This window comes from Haemaphysalis longicornis, unplaced genomic scaffold (assembly GCF_048455015.1).
Source record: "Haemaphysalis longicornis isolate Haplotype H1 unplaced genomic scaffold, Haemaphysalis longicornis Haplotype H1 scaffold_10, whole genome shotgun sequence".
NCBI classification, from domain to species: Eukaryota; Metazoa; Arthropoda; class Arachnida; order Ixodida; family Ixodidae; genus Haemaphysalis; species Haemaphysalis longicornis.
In genome coordinates, this window is record NW_027526204.1 from 73,910,010 (window position 1) to 73,929,539 (window position 19,530).

At 48.6% G+C, this 19,530-nt stretch overlaps 1 protein-coding gene across 1 annotated transcript in view; it reads right to left on the reverse strand.

Moving 5' to 3' along the window:
• Nucleotides 1-19,530, reverse strand: part of LOC144158764 (ATP-binding cassette sub-family C member 4-like) — a 76,536-nt gene that overhangs the window by 4,124 nt on the left and 52,882 nt on the right. Inside the window, exons 21-26 of the mRNA XM_077689902.1 lie at nt 17,754-18,086; nt 13,517-13,618; nt 11,652-11,843; nt 9,931-10,089; nt 4,753-4,919; nt 1,183-1,377 (exon numbers count right to left, since the gene is read on the reverse strand). Of these exons, the coding sequence (XP_077546028.1) occupies nt 1,183-1,377; nt 4,753-4,919; nt 9,931-10,089; nt 11,652-11,843; nt 13,517-13,618; nt 17,754-18,086 (1,148 nt within the window). The remainder of the gene's footprint in view (nt 1-1,182; nt 1,378-4,752; nt 4,920-9,930; nt 10,090-11,651; nt 11,844-13,516; nt 13,619-17,753; nt 18,087-19,530) is intronic.

Below are 19,530 nucleotides of genomic sequence, written 5' to 3' on the forward strand. Positions count from 1 at the left end.
TAATCTAGCAGCAAGCACAGCAGGCGCACAACAAAAATTATAACAAACTACACAGAGTAGCGCAAATATAAACTACGTGGAGTAGCGCTATAGAATTCCCGACATTAAGTAATGTTTAATTTTTTTCTTTAGCGCGAGCCAAGATGTGATGTGTTGCAGCAATTCTAGAACAGCTGGGTGCTTATTTAGATAGGTGAAAATTTGGTGGTCTAATTTTTCCATACGATAGTTTGTCCGGATCATTGGCGCCCTAAAACCACTCGGCCGAAGATCGTAATGTACATTCACTGGTATATATTGTTCTAAAAGTAATAAGTGCTTTGATATTTCAGGTAGTATACCCATCAGCGACTCACCCGTAGTCTATACGAGACAGCAGAAAGAAAAGACACACAGGGCATGCACTGACCAATGAATCAGCGCTTGCCCTATGTGTCATGTAAGTCTTCGTCCACCTTTCGCGCTGTTATGTCTTGTTTAGCGAAGTTACGGCTTGCCCCACAACATATTCACCTGTAGTCCTCTTGCAGCCGGTTGTATCGTACGCATGCATATCGTTAGGAATTCCGGTTTTCCCGACTGCCCGAAACAGCGGACATATTCCGGCTGTTGCTCTTTCGTTTCAGTGTGCGCTCTCCATAAGTGTTCTGTCTGACACACGAACCTCAATCTGCAATGTTAGCACGGCGACATTCCGTTTCCAAGTCACCCCAGGACGGGCACTTCCGGGGCGCTGCAGCGCCAACGTGGTGATAAGCCCTCTGAGCACCTGAACCGACCTAAAGGTTCTCAAGCACCCTAATTCAAGAAAGAAATGCTCACAACTGGTTCAAGGGAGCATTTCTTCAATATAAAACCCCGGAAATAAAAATAAGAAGGGTAGACCTTCTGGGGCTCGAACCCAGTTTTCACCCGTTAGAAGCAGCGACGCTACTCGCTAGACCATAGAGGCCGAACAGCGAGATTGCTTTACCACTTCATAGAGAAGGTCACGGCAGTGTTAAAATGTAACCACCAGACAGCGCCTGGTGTAAGAGGAAGTGCCCGCCGTGTAGTGTCTCGGAAACGGAATGGAAGTACTTCGGCGCCTGCTCCGTCGTTTCAGTGTGCGCTGTCCGTAAGGGTACTGGGTAGGTGAAGCACAATTTGAATCGTTGGCGCGCTAGCACGACAGACACGCACTTGTCGTAGTCGAGCACGGTGTGCACGCGGTGCGCGATGGCCAGCAGCGTGCATCCGGCGAAGCATCGGCGCAGCGTGGTCTGGATCAGGCGGTCCGTGTCGCCGTCCATCTGCGACGTGGCTTCGTCGAGGATCAGGATCTTCGGCTTCCGCAGGAGGGCGCGGGCCAGGCACACCAGCTGACGCTGGCCCACGCTGGGTTAGAAGGGAAGCGCACAACGAATCAGTTCGCAGTACTTCTAAAGGGGCGATGGAGATAACTTTGTTTAAAGGCTGTGTCTGTAGTGCCGTCCAACGGTACTATAGGCACTCTACTAAAGCGACGTCCACAGCCACTTCGAGGAATAAATGCCGCGTCTGGTACTACTTCGCCCCCTTATTAACGTAACGTAACGAGAACTAACCTAGCCTAATGAACAGAACAAATCATTTTAAATAGCGAAAACTAACGTAAGCTACGAAAATTACAATTACAGGTAAAGATGTAAAAAATTGCGGAGGCACTAGCCGGACTCGAACCACCGCCCTTTGTAACAGGACGCGAAGAGGGAACCTCTACACTATAACAGCAGAAGCTGTGGCCGTTGGCAGCCTAGTCTTAAAAATTCGAATGTCCTAAGACGGCACTCTAGCCATGCTTTTAGCGCTGAGCTGGAGTGCCTTCGGATGGTATTCTAGACACTGCCCTGTTTAAATTGACAGAACTAGCCTTTGCAAACTCACTGAATTCAATTCCAGTTCTGAAATGCTTTTTGTAGAGAAAAAAGATACCAGATAATAAGAAAACGTTCAAATGTCGCGCTGCATGGCGTCAGCTATGACGTAATAAGGGGAATACTGAAAACATCGTCATCATAGGGCCTCCTCGATTATCAGTCCCGGATCGTCCGCGGACTGCCCGAGACGCGATCCGGCGCTCGATTTTCCCATGTATTCCTATAGGACTTCGGGTCCGAACACAGTCCTCGGACTGCCCGCGGACCGTCCAGGACTGGTAAATCGAGGATGCCCATAGTGTTAACTGTACGCTAGCTTTCAAGTGCTACGACCAACGGAACTAGAGGCACCACTACGGTCGCACGCTGCCAGTCACAAAACTAAGTTCATTTGACAGCATAAGGAACAGGCGAGAGTTCAGCTGGTGAGTTGCCACTGCATCATCTGATATCTGAATATCTAGCTAAGTGTTGGAAGTTCGCGCTAAAATTATCGATGTAATTGCTATTGCGTCAGTGTGATCATTTGATGAACCGAATCTTTATTTTGCCTTCATGGCTCCTTTAAAGAGCTGCAGCCATGTCGAGGTGTGAGCAAGGCACCAGGCACAGCGACCAAACGCGGAAGTATGCGTTTGGTTTTATCACCGAATCGCTCGCATGAACGGGCATGCACTCACGGACGCACGCGTATACAGAGAGACAGCCACACAGTGATGATGCAACCATGTTCCAATGGTAAATGCTTTATAACAATAGGTTCCCCAGAAGGGGTTGTTAGGCGTCGATACAATCGCTCAACTCTTCATTATCCACTTTCCTTGCCCCTGCATGCATTACTGCGTACAATTGTCCCATATGCCTCCTGCGCTGCCCCGGGGGCGCTGCGCAAGCGGCTTCCGGGCAGTACTTCCGGGTAGTACAAAGCTGCGCGGGACCCATGGGATCCCGTGTTGACAGAAGCAAAATGAGCTCGATGCTCCCGATTGTTTTGCGACATGGTCACCAGACATCCCCGACGCGTCCGATCTCTTCCAGCGGTCAACTTGGCATTAGGGGAAAAAGCTTTGCAGCACTAAATACGTTTACAGCGCCAACGAAAGTGCCGGAACGGTGCTCTGCCACTCGTACGTTCACCGATCGATCGTCGTATGAAGGGAAATTTGAAGCGAAACTTAATTTTAACTAATACTTTAGGTGAGAAGGACTTTTCTACAACAGCCGATCAAAAAAGAAGAGTGACGCAGTCGGCGATGATCGCGCTTTAAAAAGCCAGCGAGTCCGGCGGACCACTGGCTAGCTGCGCCGCGCCGCTCTTTTGCGTACCTGCGTACTATGTGTGCACTTTCATTTATCAGTGCTCGCTTGCGTCGCCGTTACGAATACATGCAGCAGCGTTAGCTTGCAGTTTTGTTGCGTGTCTCAGTGACAAAATGCAGCGAGCATCAGAAGCGTGAAATCTGTTTTGCGATTCCGAAATTAGTGGTCGTAAAACAAGGTGGTCGGGTGAACTGAAAGGCCGCTCGCTTTCCTTGCTTGCTCTCACTTTACTTAATTACGCTCTTGCATCATATATTCCCAGTAGGCTAGAATAAGGGTGAGCAACATTTTGAAGTGTAGGGCCCTGCAGTAGCATGCATAGGAGGGCTGGACAGCAAATCGGGTGGGAGGGAGAGGGGGGGGGGGGCTTTGAATGCAAAGAGAAAAAATTCATCGAATTGCCAATAATATTTGACAATAATCTGGCGAAGTGTGAAGATGGGGGACAATTCAACTGGAAACGATAAATTCTCTGTTCTTGTCTCGCTGTCTAACTCCCTTTGAGGACAAAACTGGCGTGTCGGCGTTCAGATTGTTAGCGACGACCCCTGCACCAGAAGATAACCAACAGAGCCAGTGATGATCGTATGTAAATATTGGGGGCCTTGCGCCGTGTATGCGGCTGTGTTATGTCGTGCAAATATACAAGTACACATCTCTGCAGGCAGCGGGCGTGCGATTTGGTGCTTGTTTTGCGTCCTTTAAAAGCGGTTAATTTGTTTATTTGACGCTATTGGCTCACCTACTTGCTAGTATACACGTACCCTGCCGTTCGTAAATCGTGCGGCGTAAAACGTTTTCGCAAGAATCCTTTAGTTTGCGAAAATACAAAACAAAATTTTCACTCCTTTTCATGGCGGTGCCAGGCTAGCAGTGTCAGCTGAGTCGGCTGTGCAATTCTTGCGTTCGCTTGCATGCTCCCGCTGAAGCAACCTTTTGCAGTTACCTCAGGCTATAGGATGAGCAGCGTGCCGTGCTTATGCTACTCGTGAACTTTCTTTTGTCGACCGTACGCAAGAACAAAGAATGATAATTGTCGTCAGGAAGTTAGACCACCCGACCTGGTGATACTGTCCTAAGCGGCGACGACGGCGACAGCTCGCTCAAAAGAAAGCCGATAAATAGGCTTGTTCTAGCTGATATTATTTTGTTTAGCCTCTGCAACTACTTTAAAGGCTATTTCATAAAGTATGCAGTCATGTAAATGCGCCACAAAGCGATTAAACTAAGTACAACCAACGTTCACTCTGGCTTGTAATTTAAAACACATCGAGGACGGCGACGGTCGTCTGCTTTTGTACTACCCAAAGGCGTCGGCCGCTAGGGGCGCTGCATGTCGCCAAAACTCCAATGCAGAAGCCCTATACTTCTACGTAGACAACCTACAGTCACTATTCTAATAACGCGACTTCATGATAATTTTAACTGCTCCATACATTCACACACCAGATTTCTACGAAATATCAGACACCCTCCAGCCATTTCCCAAGTTTTTTCGCGCGAGCGAAAAGTCGTGGCATTACGTCTCGCTCACCTCAGGTTGCAGCCTCCGTCTCCGGCGGCCATGTCTAGGCCGTGCGGGTTGCTGGAGATGATATCACTCAGGTGCGATTTCCTCAGGGCTTCCCATATCTCGGAGTCTGAGTGGCTACGCGTGGGGTCCAGGTTGTCCCGAATGCTGCCCGTCACAAGCGTGGGGTCCTGTCGGAGACGTCAAACAATTTAACAAGGAACCTAGACAGTCTTCGTACAGGCACGAAGCATACAAAAAGCGCAATAATTTGGACCCCTTTTCATGAACATTGGAATAGGAGGGCGGGAGAGAGGTAGACGGCTCTCCCCTCTCAAGTTTTGTTAGGTGTTAAGGGCGTTCAAAGCGCAAAACGTAAAACGAGGGACGACGAGAGGGCACAGGGACACGCGCTCCCTGTGCCCTCTCGTCGTCCCTCGTTTTACGTTTTGCGCTTTGAACGGTCTTGCAATGGAATACCAAATTGCCCAGAAATCCGCCTTAATCAGTGTTAAGGGCCCAGGTGAAAAATGGCTTTGCATGACGGGCAGACTCACTGCATTTTTAGCGGGAAACGCAGTTACGCTATTAGTCAATCATTTTGTGTACTGGTGGGCGCATTGATGCAGTATAACTCGTTCACCCTCCGGCAGCCACCTTTTGAGCCAAGAACCCTTAAAAGGACACCTCTAATGAAATATGAAATAGAATAATTTCGCGGCAGACTACAAATGACGTCGCATTGCCGTGAACCATGCATTAGGTTTGTTTTTACTGCCCGGCTTAACCGGGTTTTGTTGTGTCCCAAGTGAAGCGCGTGTTGCATTCTTTCTTTCTTATGTCGCACGGTTTATATCATTTGATAGGGACGATGTTCCGCCCTAATGTCGCTATCCTAGAGTAGTCTTCTGTTATATAGTTCTCAATGTAATTCGACGGTTCGAGAAACACCCGCACCGAAAGATAAATGCCCACACAGCACACGCCGCGGCATTCGATTCGCCGACACTCGCCCGCGCACGTCACTTTGTTGACTGCGGCTTCGACGTCTGTGTATTCTTTGAGTTATTAGAGGAGCACAAGTTGGGTTGCTCCAATAAGCTTGTTGTTTTCCTTCAAGACAACTGCGGCGCCTTTGGCTCCGTGACAATATAGTCTGTCATACCGTTCAGCCATATACCAAGGGGCAAAAACAACTACAACAACATAATAATATTATCTTTCATCGTCATCATACCTGAGCAACAAACCGGGTTTGCTTCGCTTCCGGTCTAGAACATACAGTGTGCCACGAACTACCGGCATGAGGGATGCATTTGCGGTGATAAAGGGGCAGACAACCGATTTTTGTCGAGTATATTTTCTTTATCCCAAATGAAGGGACATCACTTAAAACATCTTAGCCCGAAACGATTTTGCTGATAGCGCCGTGAAACTTTTGAAATCAGAATTTTTAGATCTACCAGCGATACGTGCCCCACCAAAAGGATTGCGGGCAACCATGAAAGTTGACTTGTGTGTTTACACACTTAACTGCACGCGAGATAAAGGAGGTATTTAAAAACTTGTCCCTGGATAAAGCAACAATTATTGTCCAACTTCTGCTATTCCCTCCTGTGGTTTTGGAATCACGCGTTGGAATCGACGGAGTTGTTTGGACACGTAACGTAGTGTCACGTTTAGAAACTGCATCAGAGACGTTAGACGTGTATACTACGTTAGACTACGTGAGACTAGGTTAGACAATTAGACACGTGACGCCACCTTGCAGGCTTAAGAAATTTTAGCGCAAAATTAAAACTATATCCGCCTGTTTATTTGGAAATTCCTTGCGGTTATCCCAATATATAAAACACTGGCTTTCGTATGAGCTAGACGGCCTGCATTACACAAAAATCGGTTGTCTGTCCCTTTGAAGGCTAGTCTGATCCTATTTAGACCGAAACAGACAGCGCTTAGGAGCACAGCAGAGACTGGTTGACAACCACAGGCAGAAAAGGACGCGCAGAGTTAGGTCAAAGTGTTACTTTAGGCAGAGCTGCTCGCGTCGGCAAAGCGCCACCTGCCTGGCAGTTTGCCGTACATTTTTCTCGCATTTGAACTCGACAAGACGGCAAGGCATCTGGTATGGTATGACTATACCTCAAGTACAACCGATTGGACGATATGCCCCTCCGAACAGCTACAAAAGTAATGTAGCGGAATAATTTAACCAACTGTTTAAACACGAGGTGAACTTTATTACACGCGGACATTTCTTAACATTGGATAATGAAGTAGAAAGAAATATATTTCGTTGTGTGTTACACGGCACTGGAAAAATAAAAAAAATGAGAAAGAGAGACTGCACCGACGCCACATCATTATATGTAATTTTTTCTGCATGCATAAATTTTGGGGGGTGTTCTGACACCGAACCCCCCACGCTACAACTCTGAAGTTGGATCACGGGAACGCCCAGCGTTGCAGGGAGCAAAAACCCCGAACTCGCGCTCTTTATCAGAACGAATTACCAGTAAGCACCGCCACGAACAACTGCGAATCTATGTAACCTGCTATACCAAAATGCTCGGTAATCCTGCCGATATTGGGACGCTACACAGCTGACTCACACAACAGATACATTGAAGTCGCCCTGGCTAGGCTACGGATAGGCCACACACATGTAACGCCCTCCCACCGGCTCACTGGAACTTCGGGGCCCATGTGTAGCAGGTGTGATGAGTGCCCATCCGTAATCTACATACTCCTTCAATGCAAGGCACTTGACACAATACGATGTAAACAGTTCGTACAACTATACACACGACATATTCCACAACACCCGTCATACTTTTTATGAGACGAGCCCATGTTTTCAATCAAACGCGTTTTTGAGTTTCTTGCAAAAATAATATTTTTACACCTCATTTCTTATCATGCATCTTGACAACCTGGCCCTTTACACTAGTCATCTTCATTACCTTGTGTTTTACTTCGTTTATACTCCTTCAATGCATGGCACTTGATGCAACACGACACAAACCTGAGTTATACAGACGACACATTCCACTAAACAAATCGTACTTTTTAGCCGACGAACCAATGTTTTCTAGTCAAAGTGTTCTTAAGTTTTTAGCTGAGGTAAAATTTCTGCAGCTCTTGTCATATCACGTGTAATCGCCCTGGCCCTATACACCAGCCATCTCCATTGTCTTTCGTTTTGCGTCACTTTTACTTTTACTCGCAGGTTTTAGCATTTACGGACTCATTAGCCATTAAATAACGTCTTCTCTGGCGCCCTTTGTCCTTGTTAACCTTGCGCCATTAAACACCAATCATTATCATCACATCAATCCTACCGTCACTCAAAGATCGACGCAGTAGCTCAGTATTACCCTCTCTGACTCAAGCGTCCACTCTGTCCTATCACGTAGACGTATCTCCGCTCGTGTTTTTTTTGTTGTTGTTGTTACTGCGCCCGTGCTGTTTAACGTTCGACTATAAAGGAGAACGCCAAGCCGAAGACGAGGCCCAGAAATATCTTAGAGGGAAAACTACTCTTTAGAAGATTGTCATGAAACGGCAGAAGTTACGATTTGAGCACTGGAAAAAAGAAGGTTGTAGAAGGGAGCGTGGTTAGGTCATTTCAGCCATGATTGGCTTTCTTCCGGGACTAAGACGTATGCTCGTTGATCGCACTCCTTACAAATTGTTTCACTACGCCGGGCGTGAAGCAATTCAGCAGCAGTTGGGGGGCTTTCTTCCGGGAGGTAAAGAAAGCGCCTTTCACAATGTCGAGTTCCTAGATGGGTTGTGTGAGTGTGTGTGAAAGGAGGCGGGGGCTGGTTTACGGCCACGGAGATCGTGAAAAATGTATGACTACGCGAGGCGTTAAGTATTCTGCAAACGGGCGCTTACGAACGCTGCAGCAAGATCACTCCGTCACGCACTTCTTACAAGAGTTCATACGCCGTATAAACGAGGCGCTCTAGCGTGACGACGGTGCCCGAAAGGAGAATCGGTGCTTTACTTTCAGCCGAAAACTTCCGTCGAGACTTCCAGTCTGATTTCGTTAGTGTGCTCAAACAATATACGCAATGTCATTGGTTACGCCTTGACATGTGGTGTCGAGTCAAACCCAGAACCTGGGAGTGTTCCCGAACGGTTTCGCAGTTGTCAGGAATGAACGTGAATCCTTCGGAAATGGACAAATTACGCGGTTTAATACAGAAAAAAAAAATGTGGAAGTGCAGGAAACCTAAGAGTTTCTTTCAATGCAAGTAGCATTGGAAATGTGATACAGCTTGACAGCGATAGCGTATGCCAGCTAGGCAACGAAAATACTATGAAGTAACAGCATGGCTGAATAAACATTTTTATGACGCCGCATACGTTGCTCCAAGTATTTTACAACAACTGTTGCCTGGAACATGAATGCACGCACCCCAAAAATCTCGGGAACGTCGAGCGCCATACGTCAGGCACTCATGCGATATGTTTTCGGCATAAAAGCATGTCGAAGCTGATGGTGCCGGTAATTTACAGTCGCAACATTGAGTCGCTACATTCCTCAGACAAAACTCGAAGTGCAGCTACATTTATTGCGTTATGAAGGAGCCTGAGTTTCTTTTAACTAACAAGCATTTTACGACTACAATAACTGCTATGGTTGTGTATCACGGTCTCCCATAATCAGTGCACGTCTTTACGGCGGAGAGTTGAGCCAGTTACTTGCATGAACATCAACACATTATTAGCGATAAGGAAGACAAGGCATCTGAGGGGAATACAAAGAACAAAAGTGTGTTTGTCCTCTCACGTGTCTCGCCTTGAAATTATGGGGGTTCAGTGCGCCGACGCTACACCAGGGCCATGAGGCGCGCCGTTGTGCAGGGTTCCGGATTGACCCTGACCATTGGGAATATTTGCCGTGAGCCGGAATCTCGACACGCGGACGTTTTCGCTTTTCGTATCCGCCTGAAAAGCGTCCACCGCGGCCGGGCTGGAACGGGTACGTGCGAGTTCAGCCTCTCAACTCCTAACCCATCTTAGCCATCGCGGCGGGCGTGTTCTGTCTTGCAGCGCTGATAACACGTCTTCGCGTTCCCGTCAACTGGCAAGTTTTAAACAAACCGCCCAATTTTCACAGGTATCGGATGTTCCGTGCCCGTACCACGGCTAAATTATAGCAATTGTCGTCGTGGCAGTGTTTGTACCGACTTGCGGAATGACGGTCACTGCGGAGCGAAGCTTCTTGAGCGGCAGCGAGTCGATGTCGATGCCGTCGATGAGAATGCGTCCGTCGACCGCCACCAGGACCCGCAACAAGGCCTGGACGAGCGACGACTTGCCGGCGCCCGTGCGGCCCACGATGCCCACCTGAAAAGAAATTAATCAGATTAGTGGTGTGAAAATGGTTTAAGGAAAGAATAGCAACGGAAAGGACAACGCGAAGCCAAAGCCGAAGCTACAGCCAAAGACATAAGACAAATATAACGAAAAGACGCCTAAGTAAATCATTATGCGGACTGAGACCGAGCACGGTTACTTATGACGACCAGATGAAGAGGAAATAGGAGGGCCAGTGATGACCAGTATGAAGCTGTGGCCGCGAGCCAGTGGCGACGGCGGTTGCAACGCGCAAGGAAAAACGGGCTGTAGTCGCAAACAATGCTCACACCAAGCTTAACTAAATATAGGGAACTGTGTAGTTTTAAAGATGGTGGGCCAAGTGGAGACGGAACTTTCAACAGGGAATATCTTTTTCCAGTACCAATCCTCCTAGCGGCCGGGCCGGCGAAATAAAAATGGCAGTAAGGCACGCTCCCCAAAAAGTCGGACTTTCGGAGAACTCGTGCACCAAATATTCTGGCCCGACAGTCCCTCCCGCCCCCATCCGTCACCCGTACCTTTAACACGACTGTCATGGTCGCAGGTTCCAGTGATTAATCTGCAGTTGAAGAAGCGCACCCTTTCCTTTCCTTTTTTCACTTTCGTTACTACCCCCCACTGGTAGCCATGTGCTCGAATCGTGGTCAGGATCAAACAACTTTGCCTGTTTCCTTTGAAAGTCTTTTTTGAGCGCATGTAGGAACCCACCACGAGCTGTCGAAAGAGATGAGTTAAGAACATGCAGAGGCAGACAGCATAGCCGCTCCTCAAGCAGCAAGCTGAGGGCGCCATTTTGTTTGTTTTGCCCGAGGCACCTGCCAAAGATGACGGACCGGCAGCCCGCGCATGCGCAGATCGCTACTGGAAAATGGTCCATTATTGGACATCGGAAACTTAAATTCAAAAACAGGCGAGAGATACAGACGGTGCAACGGTTTTTGTGGAAATCCCGCGTGCGTCGGGCGAAGTCCCACCCGCCTCCTCCTCGCTCTTCGTGCATTACTGATTCTATCGGTGTTGAATCTGCTAGAAGTGAGAAGACGTTTGCATTAGCCCAAAAATGCAGCACCCAGGAGCATTGTCCTCTTGTCGCGAGTGGATTGCTTTTTGCTACCCCGAAAACACGACATGTGTTCAGTTTCTCCGGTCGAAATTATTAAGCCTGCTTTAGAGGTCCCGCCCTTTGCTTGGAGACCTGCACTGCAAAATGCCCGTGTGCTTTTATTGATAGAGCGTTTTAGCAGTCCGTATGTTCCGTGTTGGACGTGGGTACTGTGTTGACCGGGACCCGTCTGGGCACTTGCGCATTCGACGCGGTAGGGGGATTTGTTCCGCGGGCAGGCCCTCGCCATGCTCGTGCATTCGTAACGGTGGGGTGCGCCTCCTCGCCCTTCCTCCTCACCCTTCCAAGTGCGCAGGCGCAGTCGAGTCCCGTTAATCACAGTAACTACGTAAACGACGGAACAGACGGTACAATAAAACTCTCGTTGGCGCCGTAAAATCTCGACTGCATTCCACTTTGGTGTGTATGAGCACACTTTCGGCCTTGCCTTTTCGTGGCCTTCGACGACGAAGCTGACCCTAATGAGGACATTAGGGAGTGTGCCGGGCCGGTAAGACGCCGTGTAGCGCTGAAATTCAATCTTCCCCTGTGTCGGCCAGATCTCCTCCAGGCCGATGGAGTTGCTGCGGCGTCGCCAGCGAGGTCTTGAAGGCCTCCTCTTCGACACCAGTTCATTCTCCTGCGCAAGTAATACCGGGTGTACAGTTGTAAAAGGATTCTACGCGGGAAAAAAATAATAACGAAAAAAATGACCCCGCGAATCAAGATTTCGGTAGTATGAAGTATGAACTCAGTATGGTCAGATCAACCATAACTGAATTTTGTGTCGGTGCAATAATTTTAGATAATCCACATTTTGAAAAGTCACCAGCCAAAACTTCACGCCGAACGTGAAAAACTAACGAATCTGGGATTTCATCAGGCCTTGTGTCCCAGAGGACCATAAGGCGAGCGAGCTAGTGATTCACGATTAGATAGACATCGCAAACCAAAGCAAGATACAGAGATAGGATACACCGGAGCGTTAGTGGCATACACCCTCCCTTTGTAGTTGGTTCGTTTTTTGTTCCGTCCTGCGATTAAAGTTTAGGCGCCGCCATCAAACCTCTGGGAAAGCCGGCCCTTCCAAGCTTCCCCACTGTGCCGTTGCAGGACGTCCTTGCTAAACCGTTATACTCTCGGTGAAAAGCAGCTTTAACTTTGACAAAAAAAAAAAAAAGAAAACAACGGAGCGCGTATAAAAGAGGACAGGCCGCTGACTAACGACTGAATTTTAACAGGAATTTGTTTTATGCCGGAATACACCAAGATCTGACTGGCGTCATATCCGTCCCGGAAATGACATCGCCAGAAAAACGGTAGGATTCGACCCGGCGCTCCGTCGCCGCAACGGCAGGTGCCAGGCTCTTTACAGACTCCGATACGAGCTGAAGCGAAGGGAGTCGTATGAACGCGCCATATATCTTTTTTATAACCGCCTCTATTTCGATGGTGCTGCCGTCTAAGAGAGGTCATGCGAACTAGTGCATCACGATGCTAATGATCGCCGACAGTTGGCGCCCGCTGAGCTCGTCGCAACGCAACCGTCTGCCGTACACTCCACGGGGTAGGGACGCAGTGGTCGCACATTTGCGAAAGCAACGTGCCAGCAGGTTGTCGCTCGCCTAGCACATCCAGAGGACAGACCCGCAAATCGTGCCGTGCTCTTTCGCTGCAGCGGACTGTGAGTTCACCAAGCGATTCGCTGGGAACCCGTTTGGTTTTGTTCGCATAGTTTGTGAGCGCGTGTGGTTTCATTCGGGTTTACGCAGTGCCCCGGCGCGTTCAATTCAGTGTTTAATGTTGATAAGTCTGAAGGTGCCATACCGACAAAATATAAATAGCGATGTGGAAGTTCATATCGATGCAGAATAAACATTCAACTGATCCTGTGAAGGCAAATTACACTTTTGTGTTTTAGCGATTCCTATGCAAGAGGGATCAACCACATTTCTTACAAAAGGCGAGCACACATATATAAGTAAATATTATCCGTGCGTGCTCGAAAGCCTCTGAGAGAGAAATCTACGCTGACAATTTGTGCTCCGCACAATATGATTTTCATAATTTTCTATCATTGACCTCCGGGACTGTGCGGATAATGTTTATGCATATATCTGTGGTCTGTTTTTGTAAAAAATCACTCGTTAGTCCACGGCCTGTCCTGTTTTTTTTTTCTGTTCTCCGTTTCTTTTCCGTTGAAGTTCGTTCCAGCTGCTGTCTACCGAGAAATGCGCCAACTAGCACAAAACAGAGCCACCTTACACACTAGTCTTTCTAGACGTGCCGGGAAAGGTATCGGGGAAGCCGTACCTCTTGCGGTAGTTCCGTGTACTCGAGTGCCCGCTCGAACTGCACCAAAAGCTGGAGGCAGGCGAACAGCGACTGGGTGATGGACATCATCATGATGGCCACCTGAAACAGCGAAGAGCCCAAATCAAAGAAGTGCTGGCGACAACTCCACCTTGTCGATGTCGAGTTCCTTGCTCGAGTTCCAAGATTTAGCTCGCTTCCAAGAGCCCCTTGCTACTGCACTCTCACTCCTGCCTCGACAAGAAACAAGGAATTCGAGTTTCTCGAGTACCTTGTTCCTTGTCGAGGCAGGAGTGGTAGTACATTAGCGAGGGAGCTCTTGTAAGCCTTTTATATTAAGAAAAAAGGAAACAAGTGCGTCAGCGACACATCTCTTTTGCGTGCCACTGAGTTTGATTTTTCGGAAACGTCACTTTGATTGTGACTATCATCTGTTTGGTTCTGTCTGCATAGTGTATTCCAGTGGGCATGCTCCCAGTGATAATACCTGTGTAAATACGAAACGATGTTTCAAATAAAGGTTAGTTGAAAGTGAGCGCTTGTCCCGTCGTTCTTCTGTTGTGTCGTTGTCGGAGTCGCCCTCTATTTTTCGATCACAGCGCACCAACGAATAGCTTTGCTTAATGGAGTTCCTTGGCATCATCCTTCAAGTCAGGGGATAGCCACAGGGCCTTTTTACGGGCGTGATATTTGACTGTCTCAAGAGAAGAAAGAAAAACTAGCCCTTCTATATACAAATCATGCAGGTCCAAGTGCGGTGCTTGCTATCCTGTATTTCCGATGCACCACAACACGCTCGAGTGGCCCATCCATGCCGCCAAAAAACAACAAAGAATGGCCGCGTATCTGCTCCTCTCGTTGCAAATGTCGCCGAAAGACGATAGTCGACTGGCGCCCCTGCCAAGTGAAGGCCTCCCTTCTCTTTCCCGCTCGACCCGCATGATGTTCCTTTCCTGTGTCGTTGCTCCCGAGATAACACGCTAGAGGTTTGCTCAAGTCAATTTAAATTTACCGCGTTCCACTGCGAAATATGTCGTGTTTTATAGTGCCCGCAACGCTTGTCCGGCTGGAAAGGATGCCGTATTCGCTGAGAAATAATCAGTTTAGGTTAAAAATTTTGAGTTTTTTCGCCAAATCATGTTTCGGTGACGTCTGCCATGAAATCAGAAGGGCGGGTATTCAAATAGGCTTTCAGTGCGTCATTAGGCTCCGCAGCCTTGCTTACCGTCAGTCCTCCCAGATGGCGCTACCATTCTGAGCCGCGGACCGTTGACCGCCGTTGCTTTATTTCTAACCGTATTTTCACCTGACTTTTTTTTTGTTACCGTAGAAAGTAATCGTTTCCTGAAACATGGCACATGCTCGGCAAACAGGGTCACGTAAGACAACGTCGCTTACGCAAATCGGACAGTGCCGTGTACGACAACTCCAAAGCGGCGGACTGCTGTGCAGCTAAAACATGCATACTGCGCCCAGTACCAACAGCAGTGGGCATCGGTAGGAGGCAAGGAAGGGTGTCTCGGTTATAAGGTGGTGGGCGGGTGAGGGTCGAACTTACACAGGAAACAGTGTTCGCAGGGCACAGAGTTTCGGTCGCACAGGTGTTGGAGGTTTCCCTCGAAAAATGGAGCCAAAAATCTTCCGGGAAAAGCTAGCCCCACAATTCCTCGCAGAAGAAAAAAAAAATGAGGGGAAGGGGAGATTTTGCGATGTAGGTGGGGTTAATGTTTTTTGCTGACAGCAAGCTTATATCATATTCTACGTTTACATCTCTGCGTCCTTGCTTGCTTTGCCGCAAGAGAAGCTCAGAACAAATGGATCATGCCGCGTTCTCCTTTACCTTTGAGGGACGTCGTTGGGATCTGGCGGATGCAATTGTCCTGGTCCAGAGTATTTTAAAAGGCAATGGTGGCACGGCATTAATTTTTCGCGATTTCGCTATCACGGGGCCCCTGCTTAAAAGAAATAGACCCAGCTACTACCTGCTAACAACTTGGTAGCGTAGTTTCTTGCACGCATGCCCAGTGGTCACATTCACTGTTAGCTTTTTTTGCGGAAGGTGGTGGACCAGGTGATTGTTCCGCCTCGTGTTCCGCCACAAACGTCGGCACTGAAAACTCTGTAACTGATCTCTTCAATATTCAGCACAACCAACCCGTGAGTCTTCCGGAAGTTCATGTAAGAATTTTTGGTTTTCTGACAAGTATATTGAAATCTGAAGTGAAGCTCGGCCTTGCTAGGCTTATCCGCGTCCCCTTATCGCAGTGCTTCATGACCATGTTCAATGACGCCGATCATCCGGGACGTCTATAGACCACGCGTGTGCCAAAAAAAAAGCGAAAGTTGAGTGACTTCAGCCCTGGACTAGCCTCTTTTCCTTTTCTCTCTCAAACATGGTTAACGGCAACACCTGATAGAAGTCGGCTCCTTGCAATGTTGGGCAACAGCGTTAACAGCTGAGTTAGCTGGTACATTAGAAGTAAAAGAAGAACGGTAAACAGGCATGACTCAAATCACTGGCGAGCTGACGCTCCCGTCCGTTTAGTGTGGTCCCACATTTCCGCCGAATATTTTCTCCACCGCATGATAGAAAACATTTGCGCAGCACCCAAAACTCATGGTTTGGATATACAACCCATCTGACGAGGACAGGGCGGAAGAAAGTGCACGATAGTCTTCCGCAACTTCAACAGGCGTTGACAACCTGATAACGCCGGGCAGATCACATACATCACATACAGTTGCTAGTAGCGCTTCGTCCCGTTGTCTTTCTTGTCCAAGTTTTGTTTTTGCGCTGTTTCCCATTATGATACATCGACCGCTTTGTGGGTGCCTATTCTAGAAAGCACTACCACTCCCTTTCCCAAAGGTATCCAATTAATTCTGTTCCCCAGCCAAGTTCAACTCTGTACACACACTCCACAAAAGAAATCCGAACAGTGTCCAACAGTACTGTCATCGCGTGATGGCGGCTCACGTGCGCTCTCCCACTCAATCGGATATCCGACGCTCGCCATCTCAGTACACTAGGGTTAATGGTAATTGTACCTTTCAACAAAACTTTGTTTTCACAAATTCATAGCTTTGTCGTGTTCCCACATGAATTTCTGAAACCACGCCCCCTTGATGTTATTCTTCGCAAAGTTACCTATATCTCTTTACATATTGCCTTGCGTGCTGCGACGAAAAAATAAGCAATATACTAGAGCGAGTTTGACCAAGGCTTTAGAAACAGTGGCGTGAAACAAAGCAGAAATGAAAAAAACCAGGCATGGAACCGTGGTATTAGTCAGCATTCACCGAAGAACTATACTCGGGGACAAGTTAATAACGGCAATAGCTCATGTAAGGTATCACTCCGCCGAAGCGACGGACCCGGATGTCAACGGGCGCGCGCGTTTTGAAAAGAGATTGCTTATAGATGCGTGATATCGTCTGCCTTCTCTCACATAGTTTGTCGTCGCTGCAGTAGTTTATAAGCACATTAAGTCCAAAAAATAACAGAAACTGCTCGTGCCATGTTCAGGATATTCCCTGTAACGCCCTCCCTGCGCAGCGCGGAGTAACATCCGGGTGCGGTGCTGAAGCATAGAGACAACTTCCGTTGCCGTTCTACAGGTGTACCCGAACATGAAGGAAAGAAAAAATTGCGCCCACCTCCCCGCGAAGGGAACCCTGTGTAGATGCGACGCATCGTGGGGTTCACTTGGTGTTTCCGTTGGATTGATTCTTAAATCGCGTGAAACGTGTCGGGAACGCGTATGATTATTATGTTTTATGATTATTATTATGTTTTATTGGCAAATCTTGGTCAATCTCTCTAAGTGGTATGCTTGGGGCTTCGCTGTCGCAACGACCTTTACTCCATCATTGTTGCTGTAAGTGGGAGCTTCTTTCCTTTTATTGCAAGTGTTAATCATTGCCCCATCATGCGTTGTATAAGTAGCTTCTTGACGTATTTTGAATGAGTCAAGGATATAAGGCGCGTTCGTAGCACTTGATTCTGTCTCGGTTTTGTGGCGCAGTGGGAAGAGCACCATGTACCTCGCGTTCCGCCCACAGGGTCGTGGGATCGAAACCGGGCGCCGCTAACTATTATTTTTTTTATAGTGTAGGGGGAGGGGTGTGGACGGACAACAACGCCGTATGGAGGGACAACGCGAGTGAATGAGATGCGGTCGCATCTAAAAGCTCCATGTACCCGAGTACAGAAGAAACAACGGGCCGGACTGCGTACCGACAGCGCCGAGCTGAGCGCCAGCCCGACGTTGCTGTTCCCCGTGGCGTCGGGGCTGGTGGCGGCCAGCGTGTATCCCAGCGCGGCCAGCACCACGGCGAGTCCGGATAGCGCGGCCAGGCAGCGCGTGACGCGGAAGGAGCCGAGGTAGGCGCCGAAGGCCCTCGTGTCCGCGTCCACCATGCGGCAGTAGAGGCGCGAGAAGCGGCCCACCGCGCCGAAGCTGCGCACCGTGGTCAGGGAGTCGCGCGTCTCCACCACGTGCTGCATTGAGCGGGCCACTTGCGCCGACTGGGCGTACAGCACGAGCGAGGCGGCCTTCACGCTGTACACCTGCAGCCGAAGGGGAAGGACGTGGAGGGGAGCAAGCAGTGAAACGTAAGTACGGGAAAAATGCGGAGGATCATCATCATAATAATCATCCTCATAATCGACATCGTCATCCTCCCCTTGGTGCCCACTTCAGGATTAAGGCCTCTCCTGTATACGTTCCTCCAGCCGTTCCTGGCTTGCCTGGCCTTAGTCCGCTCTTTGCATCTGAATTTTCTGATTTCACCCCTGCGTTGAATAAAGGGCCATCTTCCTTCATATACATGGAGCCGGCTCCAGCGCATTCACTGGTATAATTTACGGGTAGTTCAGGGCTACAGTAGCGAAAAAATTCAACGTACCAGCTAAGAATCATCTAGCCCGTAGCAAGCAGTAAGTAGAACGAGCGGTAAATGAATGAATGAATGAATGAATGAGTAATGAATGAATGAATGAATGAACGAATGAATGAATGAATGAATGAATGAATGAATGAATGAATGAATGAATGAATCAATCAATCAATCAATCAATCAATCAATCAATCAATCAATCAATCTTCACAGGTTTCGCTCACACAGGCAGCATCTTGGGTGGCGAAAGATCAGGCGCTCGAGACCGCCAAAGACAGCACCAAGCGAACCGCGAAAGGAAGCTTTGAAGGACTCTGGCTGACGCCCAAAGAGGTCACTCCAAGCCACAGTAAGCGTGCGTCACCTGTCGGCCGTTTACTGTACCGTATGTTGGCGGCGACCTTCGCTCACCGCGCCGTAATGCACCGACGGAGCGTGGCTTCATGAATACCGCTAGAGGAGCCGCGTAATGCTATTTCGTTGGAATGGAAAGTTGAGCTAGTAGTATATAAATATGCTACTCTGTTTAAAACTATTCGCGTGTCCGGGCATAATTTAAAGTTTGGGTTTATACGGTAGCCTCGCGCAGCTCACTGCGCTACTGCTTCAACAGCGAAGTACAGGACAAGCAATGTCTACAGGACAAGCAAAGCGCTCCTGGCCGTGCGCCACAGCTTCTTGCTTAGAGGCACGGCAGAGGACAAGCGCAAGAGCTGCTGTTCAATTTACATATGTTGTGTCGTCTCTGCCACGGTTTGTCCGAAGGTGCAGAAAAAAAAAAAAACACATTCACTTTCGCGTTTAAATGAATATCCAACATAGTTTCGGAGTTGTAGGAGACCGAAAAAGATGGTCTGATAGCTGACTGTCATGATGTCATGGGCCCGCTAGATGCCGTATCGATGAAGTAAACATGGGCGCAGTGCCCAGACCAGCGATATTGTAGAAGTAATGGGTGAACCATGCGGTAGAGAAAGCGGGGCATGTTGGGAAACATTTTGCTCCTCTTTCAAGGTTCCCGGCAAACGGGCTATGCGCACGCATTCGTTGTGCATAGTTTTCTTGCAAGCATTCGCAGTTACGCCAGGGAGCCGATCGAACAGCGCCTGCTACGC